Source organism: Aotus nancymaae, unplaced genomic scaffold (genome assembly GCF_030222135.1).
Source record: "Aotus nancymaae isolate 86718 unplaced genomic scaffold, 86718_ANA_hifiasm-v0.15.2.pri h1tg000019l, whole genome shotgun sequence".
Taxonomy (NCBI): Eukaryota; Metazoa; Chordata; class Mammalia; order Primates; family Aotidae; genus Aotus; species Aotus nancymaae.
Window position 1 is genome coordinate 14,487,180 of NW_026988431.1, and position 16,884 is coordinate 14,504,063.

At 32.4% G+C, this 16,884-nt stretch overlaps 1 protein-coding gene across 11 annotated transcripts in view; it reads right to left on the reverse strand.

Annotated features, from left to right (window-relative positions):
• NLGN1 (neuroligin 1) overlaps nt 1-16,884 on the reverse strand; it is a 907,355-nt gene that overhangs the window by 487,818 nt on the left and 402,653 nt on the right. For 8 of the 11 annotated variants that reach the window (XM_064378633.1, XM_064378630.1, XM_064378635.1 and 5 more), the window contains 2 exons: nt 13,068-13,127; nt 5,436-5,588 (listed from right to left, as the gene is read on the reverse strand). In XM_064378633.1, coding sequence (XP_064234703.1) covers nt 5,436-5,588; nt 13,068-13,127 — 213 coding nt within the window. The remainder of the gene's footprint in view (nt 1-5,435; nt 5,589-13,067; nt 13,128-16,884) is intronic. The other 3 variants (XM_064378637.1, XM_012466685.3, XM_064378636.1) reach the window with 1 other exon arrangement.

Sequence of the window (16,884 nt, forward strand, 5' to 3'; positions counted from 1 at the left end):
AAATATAAATATCAATTACTATATCCTTATTAATCCATCAGATATCCTACCCTTCTTTCCTTTTCTCTTGTTCTGTTTTCTTTTTATATATCAAGTGAATCTATTTATATAGATCAATTAATAAACCCATATAATATAAATATAAGTAGAATATCAATTGTTATTCTCTACTGTCTCTCTCAACTATATCAAAAGCTCTTTAAAGATAAAAACTATATTATCTTCACTTTTATCCCTCAGAAAAGGTGGATAATGCTGAAAACAAGTATTATTGATTTGATAACTGACCACACCAAAGTTATATGGTGTGTATGTGTATAGAGATGGTATGTGTCTGTGTGTTCAACTGATCCTTCTGCCTCACCCTCTTGTGCAGTCAGAAATATAAGCACGTGCCACCACATCTGGCTAATTTTTTGAAATTTTTTTGTAGAGACATGATCATGCCATTTTGCCCAGACTGGTCTTGAACTCCTAGACTCAAGTGATCCTATTGCCTCAGCCTTCCAAAGTGCTGAGACTATAGGTGTGCACCACCACACCTGGCCTAAAGTTACAGTTATTGTTGCTATTTATCTAACAATACTTGAAGCATTATTATTGCATAGACAGTCTAATTTTAAGAATCAAAAAATTTCATTAACCATATCTAATAGAATAAAAATAAGTTAAGGGGTTCATTAAAATGTATATGGAGTAAAGTTAACAAAAGTTAGTTTTAAATAATTTAGTTCCACATAGAATTATAAAGTAAACTAAATGCAATTGTTTAAATACAAATAGATGAGTTAGCACTTTATATTATTTTTCCATGGATGGGTGGTGTAAACATTCAGTTACTAAGTAAAATATTTAATTAGATGCTTTTCCAAAAATGGGCCAAATTTCCAGATAGATATCAGTACTTCTAAAATATTTAAAACTTTTTTTTCTAAAATAAATTACATGGGCTAGAATTGTGAATTGCATGATTGCCTCCAAGATACTTATGTCAAGATAAAAATAAATGATTAAATTTCCACCAAATTAAAATCTTGTTTGCCCAAGTTAGATCCTCACAGGGGTATTAAAATTTTTCTTTCACTTCAAAAGTAATTTATAGATTTATTCTAAATTTAAATAAGTGGTTGAAACATTTTAATAATTACTTAACATATTTTTTCATTGTTGAGATTTGTCAATATTATCATTTAAATAATTCTATTTTGAAAAATGTTTAGTGCACAACATCTCATCTAATAGTGATTTATTTTTACTCTTTTTCAATTCTTGCTCACAAAAACATGTTTAGTTATAATCAGAGCATTTAATTTTGATTATTTCCCTTCTTTAAGAAAACATCAAGTATTTAAGTATTTCTCCCTACATTTTTTTCTTTCTTTTTTTTTTTTTTTTTGAGATGAATTTTCACTCTTGTCGCCCAGGCTGAAGTGCACTGGCATGATCTTGGTTCACTGCAGTCTCAGCCTCTCAGCTTCAAGTGATGATTCTACTGCCTCAGGCTCCAGAGCAGCTAGGATTATAGGCACCCACCACCACACCCAGCTAATTTTTGTATTTTTTAGTAGGGACAAGGTTTCACTATTTGGCCAAGCTGGTCTTGAACTCCTGACCTCTATCCACCCTCCAAGGAGGCCATCCACCCCCGTCAGTCTCCCAAAGTGCTAGGATTACAGGCATGAGCCACCACGCCTGGCCATTTCTCCCTACATTTCTAAGATGATTATAAGCCATACACTAGAATGTTAAAAAAAAACCCTACTAACAATAATTTTAAACATATTTAAGGAGTACGTAACAATGTATTAAGTAATAGATGCTGAAGAAAGCAAATATGGAAAGCTTATGTCAAAACTGGCTGAGGAAGAAGAATGTATATAGTCAAAAGTGAAAGAAAAGTTAAACAGTGTATAAGAAAGGTAAGACTAAGTGGTAGGAGGTCACCAGGAGCTCTAACACGAAACTGGGGAGTGAGGTTAGCAGGCAGAGTCCTGCGTTCCCTTCCTTCTTTGTCAATCTTACTGGCAATGTTTCCCATCATCTTCAATAGCATTTCCAGGGTGGGGGTAAATCATATACAACACAGTAAGAGTGATATTCTATGTTACCACTCCAAAGGAAACCATAAAAGGGTGTTGGTAGAAGAACTGATTCTGCCCTGTTTGTTAGTAGCTGCTTCTGAGGAATGGTGGAGATTTTTTTTTTCTTTTATTCCATTTCTACTTTGTAATAAACAAATTTTTTAACATGAAATCTTTAAACTGAAAAATTGGCTTCTAGATAGCTGTATGCATTTTCTAACTGAAACATTATCACATCTCTACTCACCACTAAAAACAAAGAGCAAAAAACAAAACTTGTAATACGACTCCCCACCACCTCCGCTTGGTGAGTTCAAATCAACACAAACTGCACTACCTGTTCCAAACATACCGACTGTTTCAGCCAATCATCTCAAAGCAAAGATCTTGTAATTACCCAATTTGTCCATTCGACCCTGAAATCTATTTCTTTCACACCAAAATGTCCGAATGAAAACACAGCTCAGGATTTCCTCTGATGTGGGATCATATCTTATTTCCTACTTAATTTCCAACACTCAAGTGCAAATTAGACAGCAATAGTCTTGGATCCCACACCCAGGAAACCTTGGCTTACCTTGTTACTTGTTAGACAAATTATTCACGACATCAATCTCAAAAGTCTATAGTCTTTATTTTTGCAGCTCTCCTGTCAGATGAGCTGTTGATCTTGCTGTGGTGCACCACTCATGCAAAGTATGCTGAAACAAATGTTCTGATACTTTTTTTCTTATGAATTTATCTAAAAACATTTTTACAATTCCCAACATATATTTTCGGAAAAGTGACCAGAATACATCGGTTCTAGGGCTAATGTCTTAATGTCTACCTAAAAAATGTTTCACAGAGTTTATACTTTGTCATGTTGAGAGAAGGCCTATCAAGGACAGACTTCGGCTTATTATCAGTGTATAATGTGTTTAAGAGAAATAAAGGAGATAACTAAATGTTACATCCTGGGGTACAGTAGAGCCAGAACAAATATTTAACACTGGGAAACCATAATTCAATAACATCAACACTGTCTGCTGTCTGCTACTATCTAAACCAAGTGATTGATTGAGTTCTTTATATTTTAGCCAGTTAATCCATTGCCTTGCAATCCAATCCTTCACAGTGTGGCATTAAAATGGTGTGTGAGCATGAATATAGGTCTAAAATGGGTCAAAGTCAAGTCCTTATCAGTTCTGAATACATAAAAAGAAAAAGAATGAGTAGAGTTTATATTAACATAACAACAAAGTTCATTTTATGAAATCTTGCTTTATATAAATACAACCAATAACAGAAAGAGGCAAAAAAAAAAGTTGTGGCCAAAGCATTTTTAAAATAAAATAAATATATATGACTAACTGGATGTTCAAGTCCTTAAAAACACTGTTACAATAATTTAGCATTTCAACCTAAATTTTGATTCGGCAAACTGGCCACTGCTCAGAATTTTCAACTTGAGAAATTAGAAAAATATAAAAATAAGAATCAACAAAAGCAATTGAGCTCTGAACAACACTACAATTAAAATTCAATGCATTAAAATATTAAAAACCTTCCTTCACATTGTTCCATAGGAAACAAATGACAACATTAAGATTTAAGAATTCAAGATTTAAGATTCAAGAGTTATTATGAGCAATTATTTGTATGTCTTCAAATACACAGAGTTTTCATTGATGGAAAGACACTTAACCCAACCCATAGAAATCATATGAACATTTGAAACAATGGATGATTAGAGGAACTAATGTTTACTTGATCAATGCTACAGAAATATGCCATAGCTACATTGACAAAGTGCATCTATCGTCATCCACCACACTCCAAATTTTCAAAAAAGCAAACTAGAAAATGACTGAAACTTAACCTTCACATTGGTAAAATGCCACCTTCCCTCAGACTACAAGCTTGATTCACAAAAATTATTCTACATTTTAAAATATTTTGTGATAATCATAAACACAGAATTATGATTGCATAGGAATTAGGATAACACTCAAGAGGAAAAATTTCTGATTCTCAGCATGGATAAAATATATGATACTACCAATTATTATAAAAAGGAATATAATTCAAATTCCTTTTTTTCAGAATATTTTAGATGATAAAATGAAAGGGTCAGGTGCTTTGTTGTGTATAAACAAATTTATAATTTATAAGGCTTGGAGAACAATTAAGATTAAAAAGTTAAATATTTTGTGGCTGCATTGTGCTCTTTTAGCAAATTCTGTTAATTAAGTATACTACAGATAAAGAAATTTTATTAAATCATACAGTAACTTTACTCCTTAAAGTGTGGTAATACTATAACAAATAAACGTATACTAGAATGGCAAGTTCATCTCTTTTTTTTGTTTTGTTTTGAGATGGAGTCTTGCTCTGTTGCTCAGGCTGGAGTGCAGTGGCGCAAGCTTGGTTCACTGCAAACTCCGCCTCCTGGGTTCAAGTGATTCTCCTGCCTCAGCCTCCCAAGTAGCTGAGATAACAAGCATGCACCACCGTGCCTGGCTAAGTTTTGTATTTTTAGTAGGACAGGGTTTCACAATGTTGGCCAGGCTGGTTTCAAATGCCTGACCTCATGATCTCCCTGCCTCGGCCTCTCAAAATGTTGGGATTACAGGTGTGAGCCACTGAGCCTGGCCGCAAGTTTATTTCTTAAAAACTGGTTATCACATAAGATAACATGTCTATCTCAGAGTATCTAAGTTATTTTACAAATAATATTTCTCTATACTTTTTATCAAAGCTAGAAATCTCCGCCTTGACTTTATTTTATCATTCTTTTGGCAAGAGTATACATTATTGAACTGAACTCTTTGTTACTTTATGAAATCAATGTTTTTTCAAATTAAATAATTCGATCAGAATACATTCATGAAAATATTACTCATTATTATGGAACCAAAATAATGACAACGAACCAAAGAAACCTCCATCAAAATGCCAAACGATCATTCCCAAAAGCCAGTCCCTATACATACTCTAGAAGAGAATGTAAACTTGTATCTTAGCTCATGGCAAACTTCAGACAATCTTATAGCATTGTAAACAGAAAAGCAGAAGAAGGAAATATTTGTTCAAAGATAAAGTCCTCTTTAATAAGGCCCTTCCATTCTGCCTCTCATAGTTTTATAAACCAGGAAGTACATTCCATGACAACATGAATAATTTCATTACCTTTTAGTTTTACATCTTAAAACCAACCTATAGAATTCATTGACACTATAAAAAATTGGGTTCAAAAAAGTCAACAAGCATTTAAAAAAATGAATTAAACAAAGAAAAGCAGAACAAAACGAGTCAAAACAAAACTATCACACACTTTATGGATTCATGGTGAAAATGAAAGAGACTTCTTACCAAGTACCCCAAGTCGATAGTTGACTGTGATGACGATCACATTGCCATAACTTGCCAAGACACTCCCATCATATAAATTTCCAGTACCTTCCATATATGAGCCACCATGGATATACACCATCACGGGTTTGGGACCCCCACTGTCCCGAATATCTGGAAAACAAATGGTTGGCAATCGTTCTTATCTTCAAAAATAACACACAATGAAGCAGAGAATACATTTTCCATTTTAGAGAAAAGAGGGCATAATTTCAATATGGTTCTTAAACTGCTGTTTTTATTAAAGTGTTTCTTAAGCAACTCATATGAAAACTATTGTGGAAATGAGCAATAGGCATCCATTATTTTCTATCAAAATTTTATTTACAAGTTGTAAACTGACTTATGAAACTTAGACAAAATTAGATGTGAATTTTAGTGCATTTTGATTAACTCCTTAAGTGACAGTAAAATAAAGAGAAATAGAGTGGCAATGACTCTCAGGACCACTTATTTAAAATGTTATAGACCTCACATGACATTTATGAACAATAAACTAAAGACAATGGTATTGTTGCTATTGTGAGTAAAACAATCTGTTCATCCTTTCTTACGTACTGTAAAGCTTTGTATCAAATACAACATGATTACATCAAGTCATTTATGCTCCAATTTGTGAATATAATTACAGTCTTGTGTTATGCAAGATGTTTCATTTAACTACCTAAGTAATGTCAGATGAATGTTTAGGCAGTAAAGTTATGTACATCTGTGCTCCTCTTGTTGCATTTAGGGAAATGTCATTTGAGTAATATTATTTTAGAAAATTTAGGACATCCACTATTTACAGCTCCCCTTACCCTTTGGAAGAAGAGAACAGACAAATATTTTTTCACTTCTTTGTGTAGCTAATATACTCTTCTTCTTCCCATTTTGGCTCTATGTTTTATCATGCAGACATGAGATGGGATAGAGCTAAGTTCAAGTGTAAAGTGTCAAAATTTATGATTAAAGTGATTTCTACAGCTCTGAATTTTATTAAATATATTTTCTTTTCTCATACTTTTCCTCAATGATGTACTTTTTTATAAGGATCTAGAAATAATATATAAAGGAAACATAAGGTAAGTTTAATCAGCGTGAAAAATGCACTGATTTCTGTAGATAAGCCAAACTGTGTATCAGCAAACACAGTTTCATCTACATATTACATAGATTGAAATATTTGAAATATTATATGTATGCATATATATATGGCTCTTAATATATACAGAAAGAAAACATTACTATTATATAGTAGCCCATGATCTCTTATACCCACAACTTAAAAAATTATACCAAAGGTATTACCTTTTTTATGCCAAAATTAAAAAGTATAATTTAATAATACGGTTTTGTTCCTTTGCTTTTGACATTTTTATCAAATTTAATTCTCCTACATGCTAATAATTGAGGTGACAGTTTTCAGAATGGACTAGTAGAATACAAATCTATTGAAAGAAGAGGTGATTACTTAGAGATTGCTTTGCACTTTTTGTAAAAAAGAATATGTAATGTAAATGCCTTGATTTCTAATGAAGAATCATTTTAGTATCATTTAGTATCAAGAATTGCAGCTCAGCTTGGTTGACCAGATTTTTGAGTTGGGGAAATGGGTCATTGCAGAACTTACAGACTTTTTTAAAAAAAAGTTTAAATTTGTCTTAATACCAGTGTATAAACTTACTAGTTTCCTTCTAGTCCCCCAAAGGTGTATTTGAGAAGAATGTCTTGTTTTTAAATAGTGAGGGAAGGATACTTTGACATAGGAACCCTTCACTAAACATAGACACATTTAAGAGGAAAAAATCTAAATTTACTGTCTCCTTCAAACCTTGGGAGAAAAAAAATAGTATTTGTTCATTTATAAAGATTTGGGGGCTTGTGGAGATGTTACACTTACACAGAGAAAGTAATCCTTTTGAAATTGTTAAACTATGCACCTTAAATGCCTGTTTGCTACATACAGTTTCAGCTTCTTATTTTTCTAGTGTGGCTGGCACTGAAGAAGCAGTAATAAATTATTAAACTGAAATCATTAACTGACTGTTCACAGCAGACACTGTACTCTGCTAATTGTATGCTTGGAGGTAGCACAGAGGGAGGCTGTTTCAGAATTCTTCTTTAATTAAAATTACATAGAATTACAAAGCACCAACTGTGAACAGTAATGAAATCTTGGTAGAACCATTCTGTTCACCTGGAAAACAATACAGGCACACATTGAGAAGACCCACCACGTTTTATATTTAATAACAGAATTAAGTGGACATTGTCAGAAAACACTGAAAATATGACAATAGATTCTAGAAGCTATTTTGAGTGGTATCTCTTTATTTTTCTTTGAAAATTAGACTTTAAAGGATTACTGATTGTGTGGGTTAATCTTAATTTTTAATTTCCCTTTTCAAAATTTACAAATTTAAGCCTTGTCTAATAACTTAATATATTGATTTCTTTTCCATAAAGTTCTCTAGGATTCTTATACTGTGTTCTGATAAAATACTTTACACTTGAAGTAACCCTGAGATTTAGGTTATAAAAAGGATTATTAGGTTAGTGCAGAAGTAATTTCGGTACTTACTGAAACAGGTAAAATTCTTGGACATAACAAACCTTAATATTGCTAACAAAATTTGAGAAACCATAGAAACTTTAGGCAATTTTTGTTACAGAAAAAATTGGAAGTCTTTAACAGTGAATTGTCAGAGTGGTTCATCTTAGGCTTTATTTTAGTTTTATTTTTATTTTTGAGACAGAGTTTTGCTCTTGTAACCCAGGCTGTAGTGCAGTGGCATAATCTCGGTTCACTGCAACCTCCACCTCCTGTGTTCAAACGACTCTCTTTTCTCAGCCTCCCTAGTAGCTGGATTACAGGCACATACCACCATGCTGGGCTAATTTTGTATTTTTAGTAGAGATGGGGTGTCACCATATTTGCCAGGCTGGTCTTGAACTCCTGACCTCAAGTGATCTGCCCTCCTTGGCCTTCCAAAGTGTTGAGATTACAGAATTAAGCCAGCCTTCCAAAGTGTTGAGATTACAGGAGTGAGCCACCACACCTGGCCAAACTTTACTTTTTGTAATGTTTAATTATAAATTTTTATCTTACGCTTAACATTTATGCTTAGTTTATAGGGTGTTTAAAAATGTAAATAGCAAATATAAAGAGTTTCAATTATAGCTATTTCTTTGTTTTTAGAAAGAACCAGACTCTTTATAAATAAAACTAATATATCAGATAGCCTACCATTGAATACCATCTGCTAAATTCCATCATTTTAATAATAATGTTGAGGGAGGCATTTATCTTCTGTGAAAATATATCAAATTCAGCTTAAATTTATAATTAATTTTTTAGAGCCAAGTTGTCTCTTTAAACCTTGTTACATATTTAACTACCTATAAATATGGTGGAATTTGTGAACTATGGATTTTCACTTAAGATTTTTACTTTGCCTAAACAGCATCTACTGACTTTGCCAAAATCATAAGAACCCTCTCAGATATTTTTAAATACTAACTCAGTTCCAGTAAAAGTACAAATGCTTGTCAGGCATGTTTACATTTTCTGTTATTTGCAATGGTTTTAAGCCTTTGTAAACACAAATATTTAAATCAAGTTCTTCAAGTTTAAAAAAAAATATTTGGAATCTGGGTAAACACCTTGATTTAAAAGTTTAGTACCTATTTTGTTTTTCTTATAAACCAAAATCTTAAGCCAAGATAGCAAGTTTCAATAGATTCCAAGCAGTTAATGGGGATTTATTTGTGTCTGACAACCAGGATTTGAAATCAGTTTCCATTAATGATCCTAGTGAATAATTATTAATGATATAATCATGAAATATGTTTACTGTTTTTTCTTCTTCTTAAAGGACTCATGAAGTATTTAAATGGCCGTATTTTAGAGTTTTTAGGATTAACAGTTTTAAAATTGTGAAGTATTGCCTCAATTAAATCTTTCTGTTATAAAAAATACATTTCAAGGCAGACTTTTGTGCCTCCCACTCATTTTTATGACCTCAAGTTATCATTTAGTATAATTGAATTAATATATAGAAATGTTGGCTGAATTTCTGCTCGTTAAACTGGACATAACAGAATTAAAGATGTATTTTTAGTTTAAAAATATTCAAAATCTACAAAAAAATTTCTTAAAAGAAAATATATAGGATATAAAATTGCATTGAAATATATATATATATATTTGAGACAGAATCTCACTCTGTTGCCCAGGCTGGAGTGCAGTGGAGCAATCTCAGCCCACTGCAACCTCTGCCTCCCAGGTTGAAGTGATTCTCGTGCCTCAGCCTCCCAAGTAGCTGGGATTATAGGTGCTCACCACCATGCAGAGTAATTTTTTTTTTCTATTTTTAGTAGAGATGGGGTTTCACCATGTTGGACAGGCTGGTCTCAAACTCCTGACCTCAAGTGATCTGCCCGCCTTGACCTCCCAAAGTGCTGGGATTACAGGTGTGAGCCACTACACCCTGCCTAAATATTATAAAGTTAATATGAAGGTATTCTCAGCACCATTAAAATTTTTAAAAATGCTTCTTAACTTTCTTAAATAAGTTGGTAGAAATCTGGGATGTTACTTCGAACCATTTTTGGCACTTCAGATTAGTTTTGTTTTTAACTATGAAATTGTCTTAAACATAGACAATTCTGCTGGGCATGGTGTCTTAGGCCTGTAATTCCAGCACTTTGGAAGGCTGAGGCCAGTGGATCACCTGAAGTCAGGAGTTCAAGATTAGCCTGGCCAACATGGTGAAACACCGTCTGTACTAAAAATACAAAAATTAGCCAGGCTTGGTGGCAGGTGCCTATAATTTCAACTACTCAGGTGGCTGAGGCAGGAAAATCACTTGTACCCGGGGATGGAGGCTGCAGTGATCCGAGATTGCATCACTGCCCTCCAGCCTGGGAGACAGAGCAAGACTCAAAATTAACTAATTAATTAGTTACTTAAATAAAAATTAAAAACATACAATTCTTTTGGTTGTTATAAAACTTAAATGAAAAAATGATATAATTGTGTTTGACCAAATATGGCAAAAGAGGGACAGCAGGGATACAAACAAGCATTAGAAGTAAAGAATAGTGCTCCATAAAGAAGGCTTCCATCAGAATAAGTGAATGGAGGGCAAGCCCCAGCAATATGACGGGTGGCCTCACAATTCAGTGACTGAGACTGGGACCTGAAATCAAGCATAGGTGGAGGGGAACTGGGAAGTAAGGGGGAATTTCACATAAGTGATCTGATGACCTGACTTCTGACCGATGTAAATGAAGTTACTTATCAAGTCGTTCATATTTGTTGCTTTATGTCCAGTGATGTTGAGTCAACATTTGGAATAAATTCAATGTAAATATTGAGCAGTTTTTATTCACAGCCACATCTACAAAATAATAATTAGAAAATTGAGTTAAAAATGCTCAAACATTTCTATAAAAGGTTTCTTTTCCCCTGTAGGATATCTGAATTCATCTTTCTCATCTTCAAAACAATTATCTAAAACAACACAGAGGAAGAGACCAAACTGGAATTGACTGCTTTGACATTCTATGCTTTTGAGTATTTAAAAATATTTATTGATTCGATAACTCTTGTGGCTGAATGGTTTAGTACTTAACCTGAATACTACCTGACATTTTAATAGGGCTTTAAGATATTTTAAATGACTATCTTAAAATGTTAAATGTGCTTCAAAACATCGCTATAAAATAGATTCAGGTTTACATGTCCTAGCTGTGGTCACTCAGACTTATCTACTCTCAATAGGTAAATGCCTTACTTGATGCCTTTTAACAAAAGGCAGCATATCACATTAAATCAGCAATCAAAATATTTTCAAAATAGGAAAGAAATGTATTTTAACCGTTTGCCTAAGTTGGGAAAATTTGACGTTTACAAAGATACACACAAAGTCTTGTAGGTGTTCAGTATTATTTAGATAACAAATTCTAGGAGTTAAGGATTTTCAAGGGGTTCAACAAGTCCCAAAGCCTGAAAGTGGAAGTAGTCTTCTTTACAGCTTTTGGAAACAGTAATTCATGTTCTACAACGTTAAAAAAAAAAAAAATGTCCTGAATGTTTGAATGCATCAAATTTTGAATAGCATTTTTAAAAATCAGAATTTGTATCTTGATACTGTAAGTTTATTTTTAGCTATTTAACATTCAGAATAATAACTCTTGGACAGCAATAATGATTTATTTCAAATATTAATGACTGCTTTGTGTTTAATCTTTAATCCACTGCTGAGATTCGTGGTAAATGAATATTTAATCAAATGTCATATGCTTCATTTAATCAAAATAATTCTTAAATATTTCAAAAATATTGACACCAAATATAATATTTAAGTTCTCAATATTCCACCTCTGTAATTTAATTCTATGTTGTTAAGGAGTTTATTAAATGTACATATGTCAATGAAAACAATGCAAATTTTTTAGTAAAAATTTATTTACCTGTAGTTCCCTTGTAACTCATGGACCAAACACTTGTGCTGGAGTAGTTGTAGATTATTTTATTTTGTAAAGCTTGTCTTACCACATTATTATTTTCATTATGATATTTAATTTCTAGGTTTCTGGCAATTATTTGAAACCTGGGATTACAAAATATAATAAAATAAACAAAAAAACCCATAAGCTTTAATCCTGATTGGAACCAAAAAAGATGAGCTCACTTTAATACCATGTAAAGGTACAGTGAAATCAGAAATGTCAAGTCAGTCTAGCTAGTGAGTTCATAGTTTTACAGACTAAATCAGAATTGTATGTCAAATGAAAGTTGTAAGGAGGCAATTTTGATATTAATGAAGTAGAAAATATTCTATTGCTTATAGTTGCAATGCTTTGAAAATCAGAATATTTTATTTGACAATGAGGAAATTATGTCTCTTTGAAATTAAAGAATATTCATTTAATCTTGTCTAAGAAAATAGCTACAAAGTCTATCAAAAATACTATATGAGTCCAGAGTACTTATGTGCCTGTATAATGTTTAATACAGTTTTCTAAATATTTGTAATGCCTTTTCTTATGTATATAATTTAATTGCATTTATGTGACATTTAAGTAAATCAACAGAAAACAGTGTTTTTTTAATCTAAAATGTGTTGCTCAAGAAACACTTTATATTAGCTTTCAGCTTGTCCTTCATTTTATTGGGTATGTTTTTTAAAAAACAAATATCAAATGTAAAAATGAAACATTTTAATATTGGGGAAAATATTTACATAGATTAGAAAACATGCAAAATGGGCACAGACCACAAGGGAGAGATTGTTAGTTCAAAGAAGGTGGACAAAATTCAGTCAAAATGTGGGATGAAACAGATCAAAAGTCAGTTCAAGAAAACAAAAAAAAATGCCCCTCTTTTTAAAACATTTTAATGGTTGGCATCAAAATGTAAAACTTAACATTCATTAAAAAAATTAATACTCTATATTTATATGTAACAACAAGCAAGAAGACAAAACACATCAAAAACGGGAATTAAAAACAACTCTTCAAAAAAAGACAAGAAGTGAAAAAATAGAAGGGTGGAAAAAGTGATTGAGGCCCTTGTCATGCAAATAGATTTGGTGAAAAAAATACCTTCATCTTCAGCACCGTCATTATCACCTAAATCATCTGTCTGTTTCTTTGTAAGGGGACCTAGGATTGAGAACGGAGAAATGGAGGAAAAAAAAAAAGACAATTCAAGAATAAACAAGACTGAGGGGAAAAAAATAAATATAAATACTAAAATTCTCAAGGATATTTCCAAAAAGCATGGGAAAGTGGTAATATCATAATTGATTACCTATTTTTTTTTAAGAAAAAAACACCCCTTTCCCCAAAATATAGAAGATTTGGTTTGTGAATATATCCAGCATAAGAAAAAACATTATGGCTTAAAACTCAAGTCATGAGCAAAGAAAATGACTTTTCTTAATACCCATTGCAAACAAAAAAGTAAACAGTTTTATTAGCCAAAAGAACTTAATTTATTCAGTGTCTTTTCTAATTTAAATTGGTGGCAACAACGAAAGAGTAGGTTAAAATCATTCTTTAATTTGAGACAATAAAATAATCTTAGAGAAGGCTGAGATATGAATATTTTAAGCAGTTCATTTTCTATTTTCTTCTGTTTTTTTTTGTAAGAACATTAACATTTGGTTTTTACATTTTTTAATCCATATATTTTTCAAAACTGTGACTTTTTAAAATTACTTGTCATTACACAAATACTTCCCCATGTGTTTTCATTTAAATATTACTTGTGAATTTAAGACATTTGCAGGCTGCACAAATGTATCACTAGATTGTCTCATCACTCGGCAGAGCAAAGGTTTGATCAGTAGAAGTCAGTGTTTAGCTATTAAGGTAGTTACCGAGTCAGGGCTTATATTTCATAATCAATTTCGTAATATAATGGAATTATGCTTTAGTGCAGTTTCATGCTCAGTATAGTTATTTATAATAGGATCATGTTTGAGGAGAATAATTGTATTAAAACACTGTGAATGTTTAATAAGTGTTTTATTATATTTAACAATGCTAATTTGCAAGAATAAAGGAGCATACCAAAGGGGACATCAAAGGCCATATGAAAGTAATTTTAAGTGTCACATAATTGACATACCCAGCACACAAAAAAGTAAGTGAAGTCCCGCATTCTTTTTTCATTTCCACAACCATTTAATTTGTATGACATTTCATAATCCTCATGCAAAAAGCAATCACTACAAACACAGGACACTCAAGTTAAAAGACAGCCAATCACATAGCAGTAAGCAAGAGAATTTTGTCATGCATAAAATAACAGTCATAGAAAAAGGGGGGAAAAACAGACTGAAAGCCATGTACTGATTTCAATAACATATAGTAAAGAAGCAGGCATTAAGTCTAAGCACACTTCACAGGCAAGGATTGTTAAACATTTTGAGAAAAATGTCTAAGTCTTTTCGGAAATTACTATTTATTAGATTTGTAATTCTAAACTAAATTTACTATCATAACCCCCAAAGAATGAAAAACACAATCCCAGAAAACAGAAAGGAAAAAATAAGATATAATACAGTTATGTTTCATCAGCTCAGGTAGACAGCCTTGAAAAATAGTAATAACTGGGCAAAGATCAAAAGGTTGGAAAGGCAGAAATGGATGATGTAATTGAAGGGATCCATTGACTACCTCAATTGAAAGGTCATTATTTCATGGTCATTGCAAATACAGACAGGGAAACTGTAAGCAACAAATTAAGTGATATACTTTTATAGTCACACCTGCAAGGAATTATTCCATTAAGAGAAAATCTAGATAAAGCAATAATTTCCATTAATTAACACTCAGTTGCAAGTTCACAGAAATCTACATTTCTTTGACATGACCCTGTTTAAACGCAAAAGGCACCCTTAGCATTATTTGACATTCATGCAACAACATAGCTACTTTTCTGAAAATAATACATATTTTTAAATTTAAACTTTAAAAATGCGAATCAGAATATTATATTTAAAATATTTCCAATTTCAAAGCACCCCTCAAAATATTAGAGTTCAAAAATTATATTTTCAGGCTTTTAATTTTTCTGTAATTTCCTAAAGACTACAACAAATATGTATTTTTCACATTTCTATTTTCTAGGCTGCTATGTAGAAATTATGGTTTTATTTACTGGTTAGCAACACGATTTAAATGCAGTGGCATTTATTGCTGCCAAAACTACTATCTACTTTCCAATTTTAGTTAAATTACTTAATTTGCTTAATTCTTGGCTATAATAAGAAATCATTAATGTGAGCTCAAAATTTTTTTCCTGAATCATTAGTTTGCTAATATTTGGAGGCACGTGTAAAACCTATCACAATTACATCTCTGTCTTCATTTCGCTCAAAGCTTTATAACATCTGTCTCTTCAATGAGTCAGATGGAATTGCCTTTCTTTCCCCTCCTAGTGTACCCAAGTCACTTTACATGATTTCTATGGGGAACCATTCGGCTTATATAGCCATTGAGCCAGTGCTTTCTACGTACTTAACATGTATTTAGAACTGCTAGCTCTTGGACCTACATGAGTTGCAACAGAAGAGAACTCTTATCAAAACATCATCTCTCACTTCTTTGCATGTGGAACATGGTTGTCAGTTGCTGGTTGAGGGCATACGTAGAGAAGTCATGGACAGTGTATACAAAGATAGTTTTCCCATGGATGCATGGTTGATGGACCAGCTTGTTTGTTTGTTTGTTTGTTTGTTTTGCTACATTTGTTGTTTTTACCTTCCTTAAGTGTCACACAATTGACATACTCAGCACACAAAAAAGTAAGTGAAGTCCCACATTCCTTTTTCATTGTGGAAACGAAAACAGAATGTGGGACTTCACTTCATTTTTCGTTGTGGAAAACTGTGTGTCTCTGATGTAAGATAATAATTGCATGCAAACATTGTATAGGACATCTTTCATTGTCATAAATCTGAAGAATTGGAAACAAATATAAATATTGCTTCAACATCATGGGGATATGATTACCCTGGAGGAGGATTAAGTCAAGTTCTCCCAATATACTTCGTTTATTGATACTAAATAAAACCTTATTATTAGATGATAGTAAGTTTTTCCTATGGTATGTATTACAGCAATATTTTAGTGAATTAGCATATCTTCGTATTCTTAACATCAAGAATTTTTTACATGTCTGACTTTTAAAGTTTCCCTGGGAAGAAGAGGGTTGGTAACAGTTTTTGGCAAAACTGATTATAAGAAGAAAGAAAACAGATTTCCTTTATCTCTACACCTAAAGGCACTGAGAATAAATTATCTATAGAGTTCAGGGCTGCAAACTGAGAAACTCCACATTGATTTCTCTGAGGAAGCCTCAGTGGAGTAAATATATATACTTGTGGATTACCGCAACAGATTCCTACATGATCTCAAGATTCCCTCTTCCTGTGCTGGACACAAAACACCACCACTACCTTGAGCTCCCTTCTTTACTAGGGCATCTGTCTCCCCGGCTCACCTTCTCTTTATTCTGAACTGTTACAACTGATGTCATCACTGATATTAAAACATTTTAAATAGAAAGAAAATATTTAAAAGGTAATTGGCATTAATTTTTCATGAAAAGTACATAGTCACATTTTAGAAACTGAGTATTCCTGTCAATTGAGCGACATCATTGCCCCAAAGGGTAACACATTTATCCTTCAAACAGAAATAACAGTTATTAGCAACATTCCAACCACAGCTTATGCTTCTTTTAAACAACAAATACTGCATTTTCAATAGAAGCAGTTTAAATGGATATCTCAAAGCACCAAAATATAAAGCAAATGAGACCACTAAAGCCAGTGTGTAGAAGTGATTTATTCTACCTTGAAACTCTATTGGGTCTGTCCTCCCTGAGGAACACACACATAACTCTCAT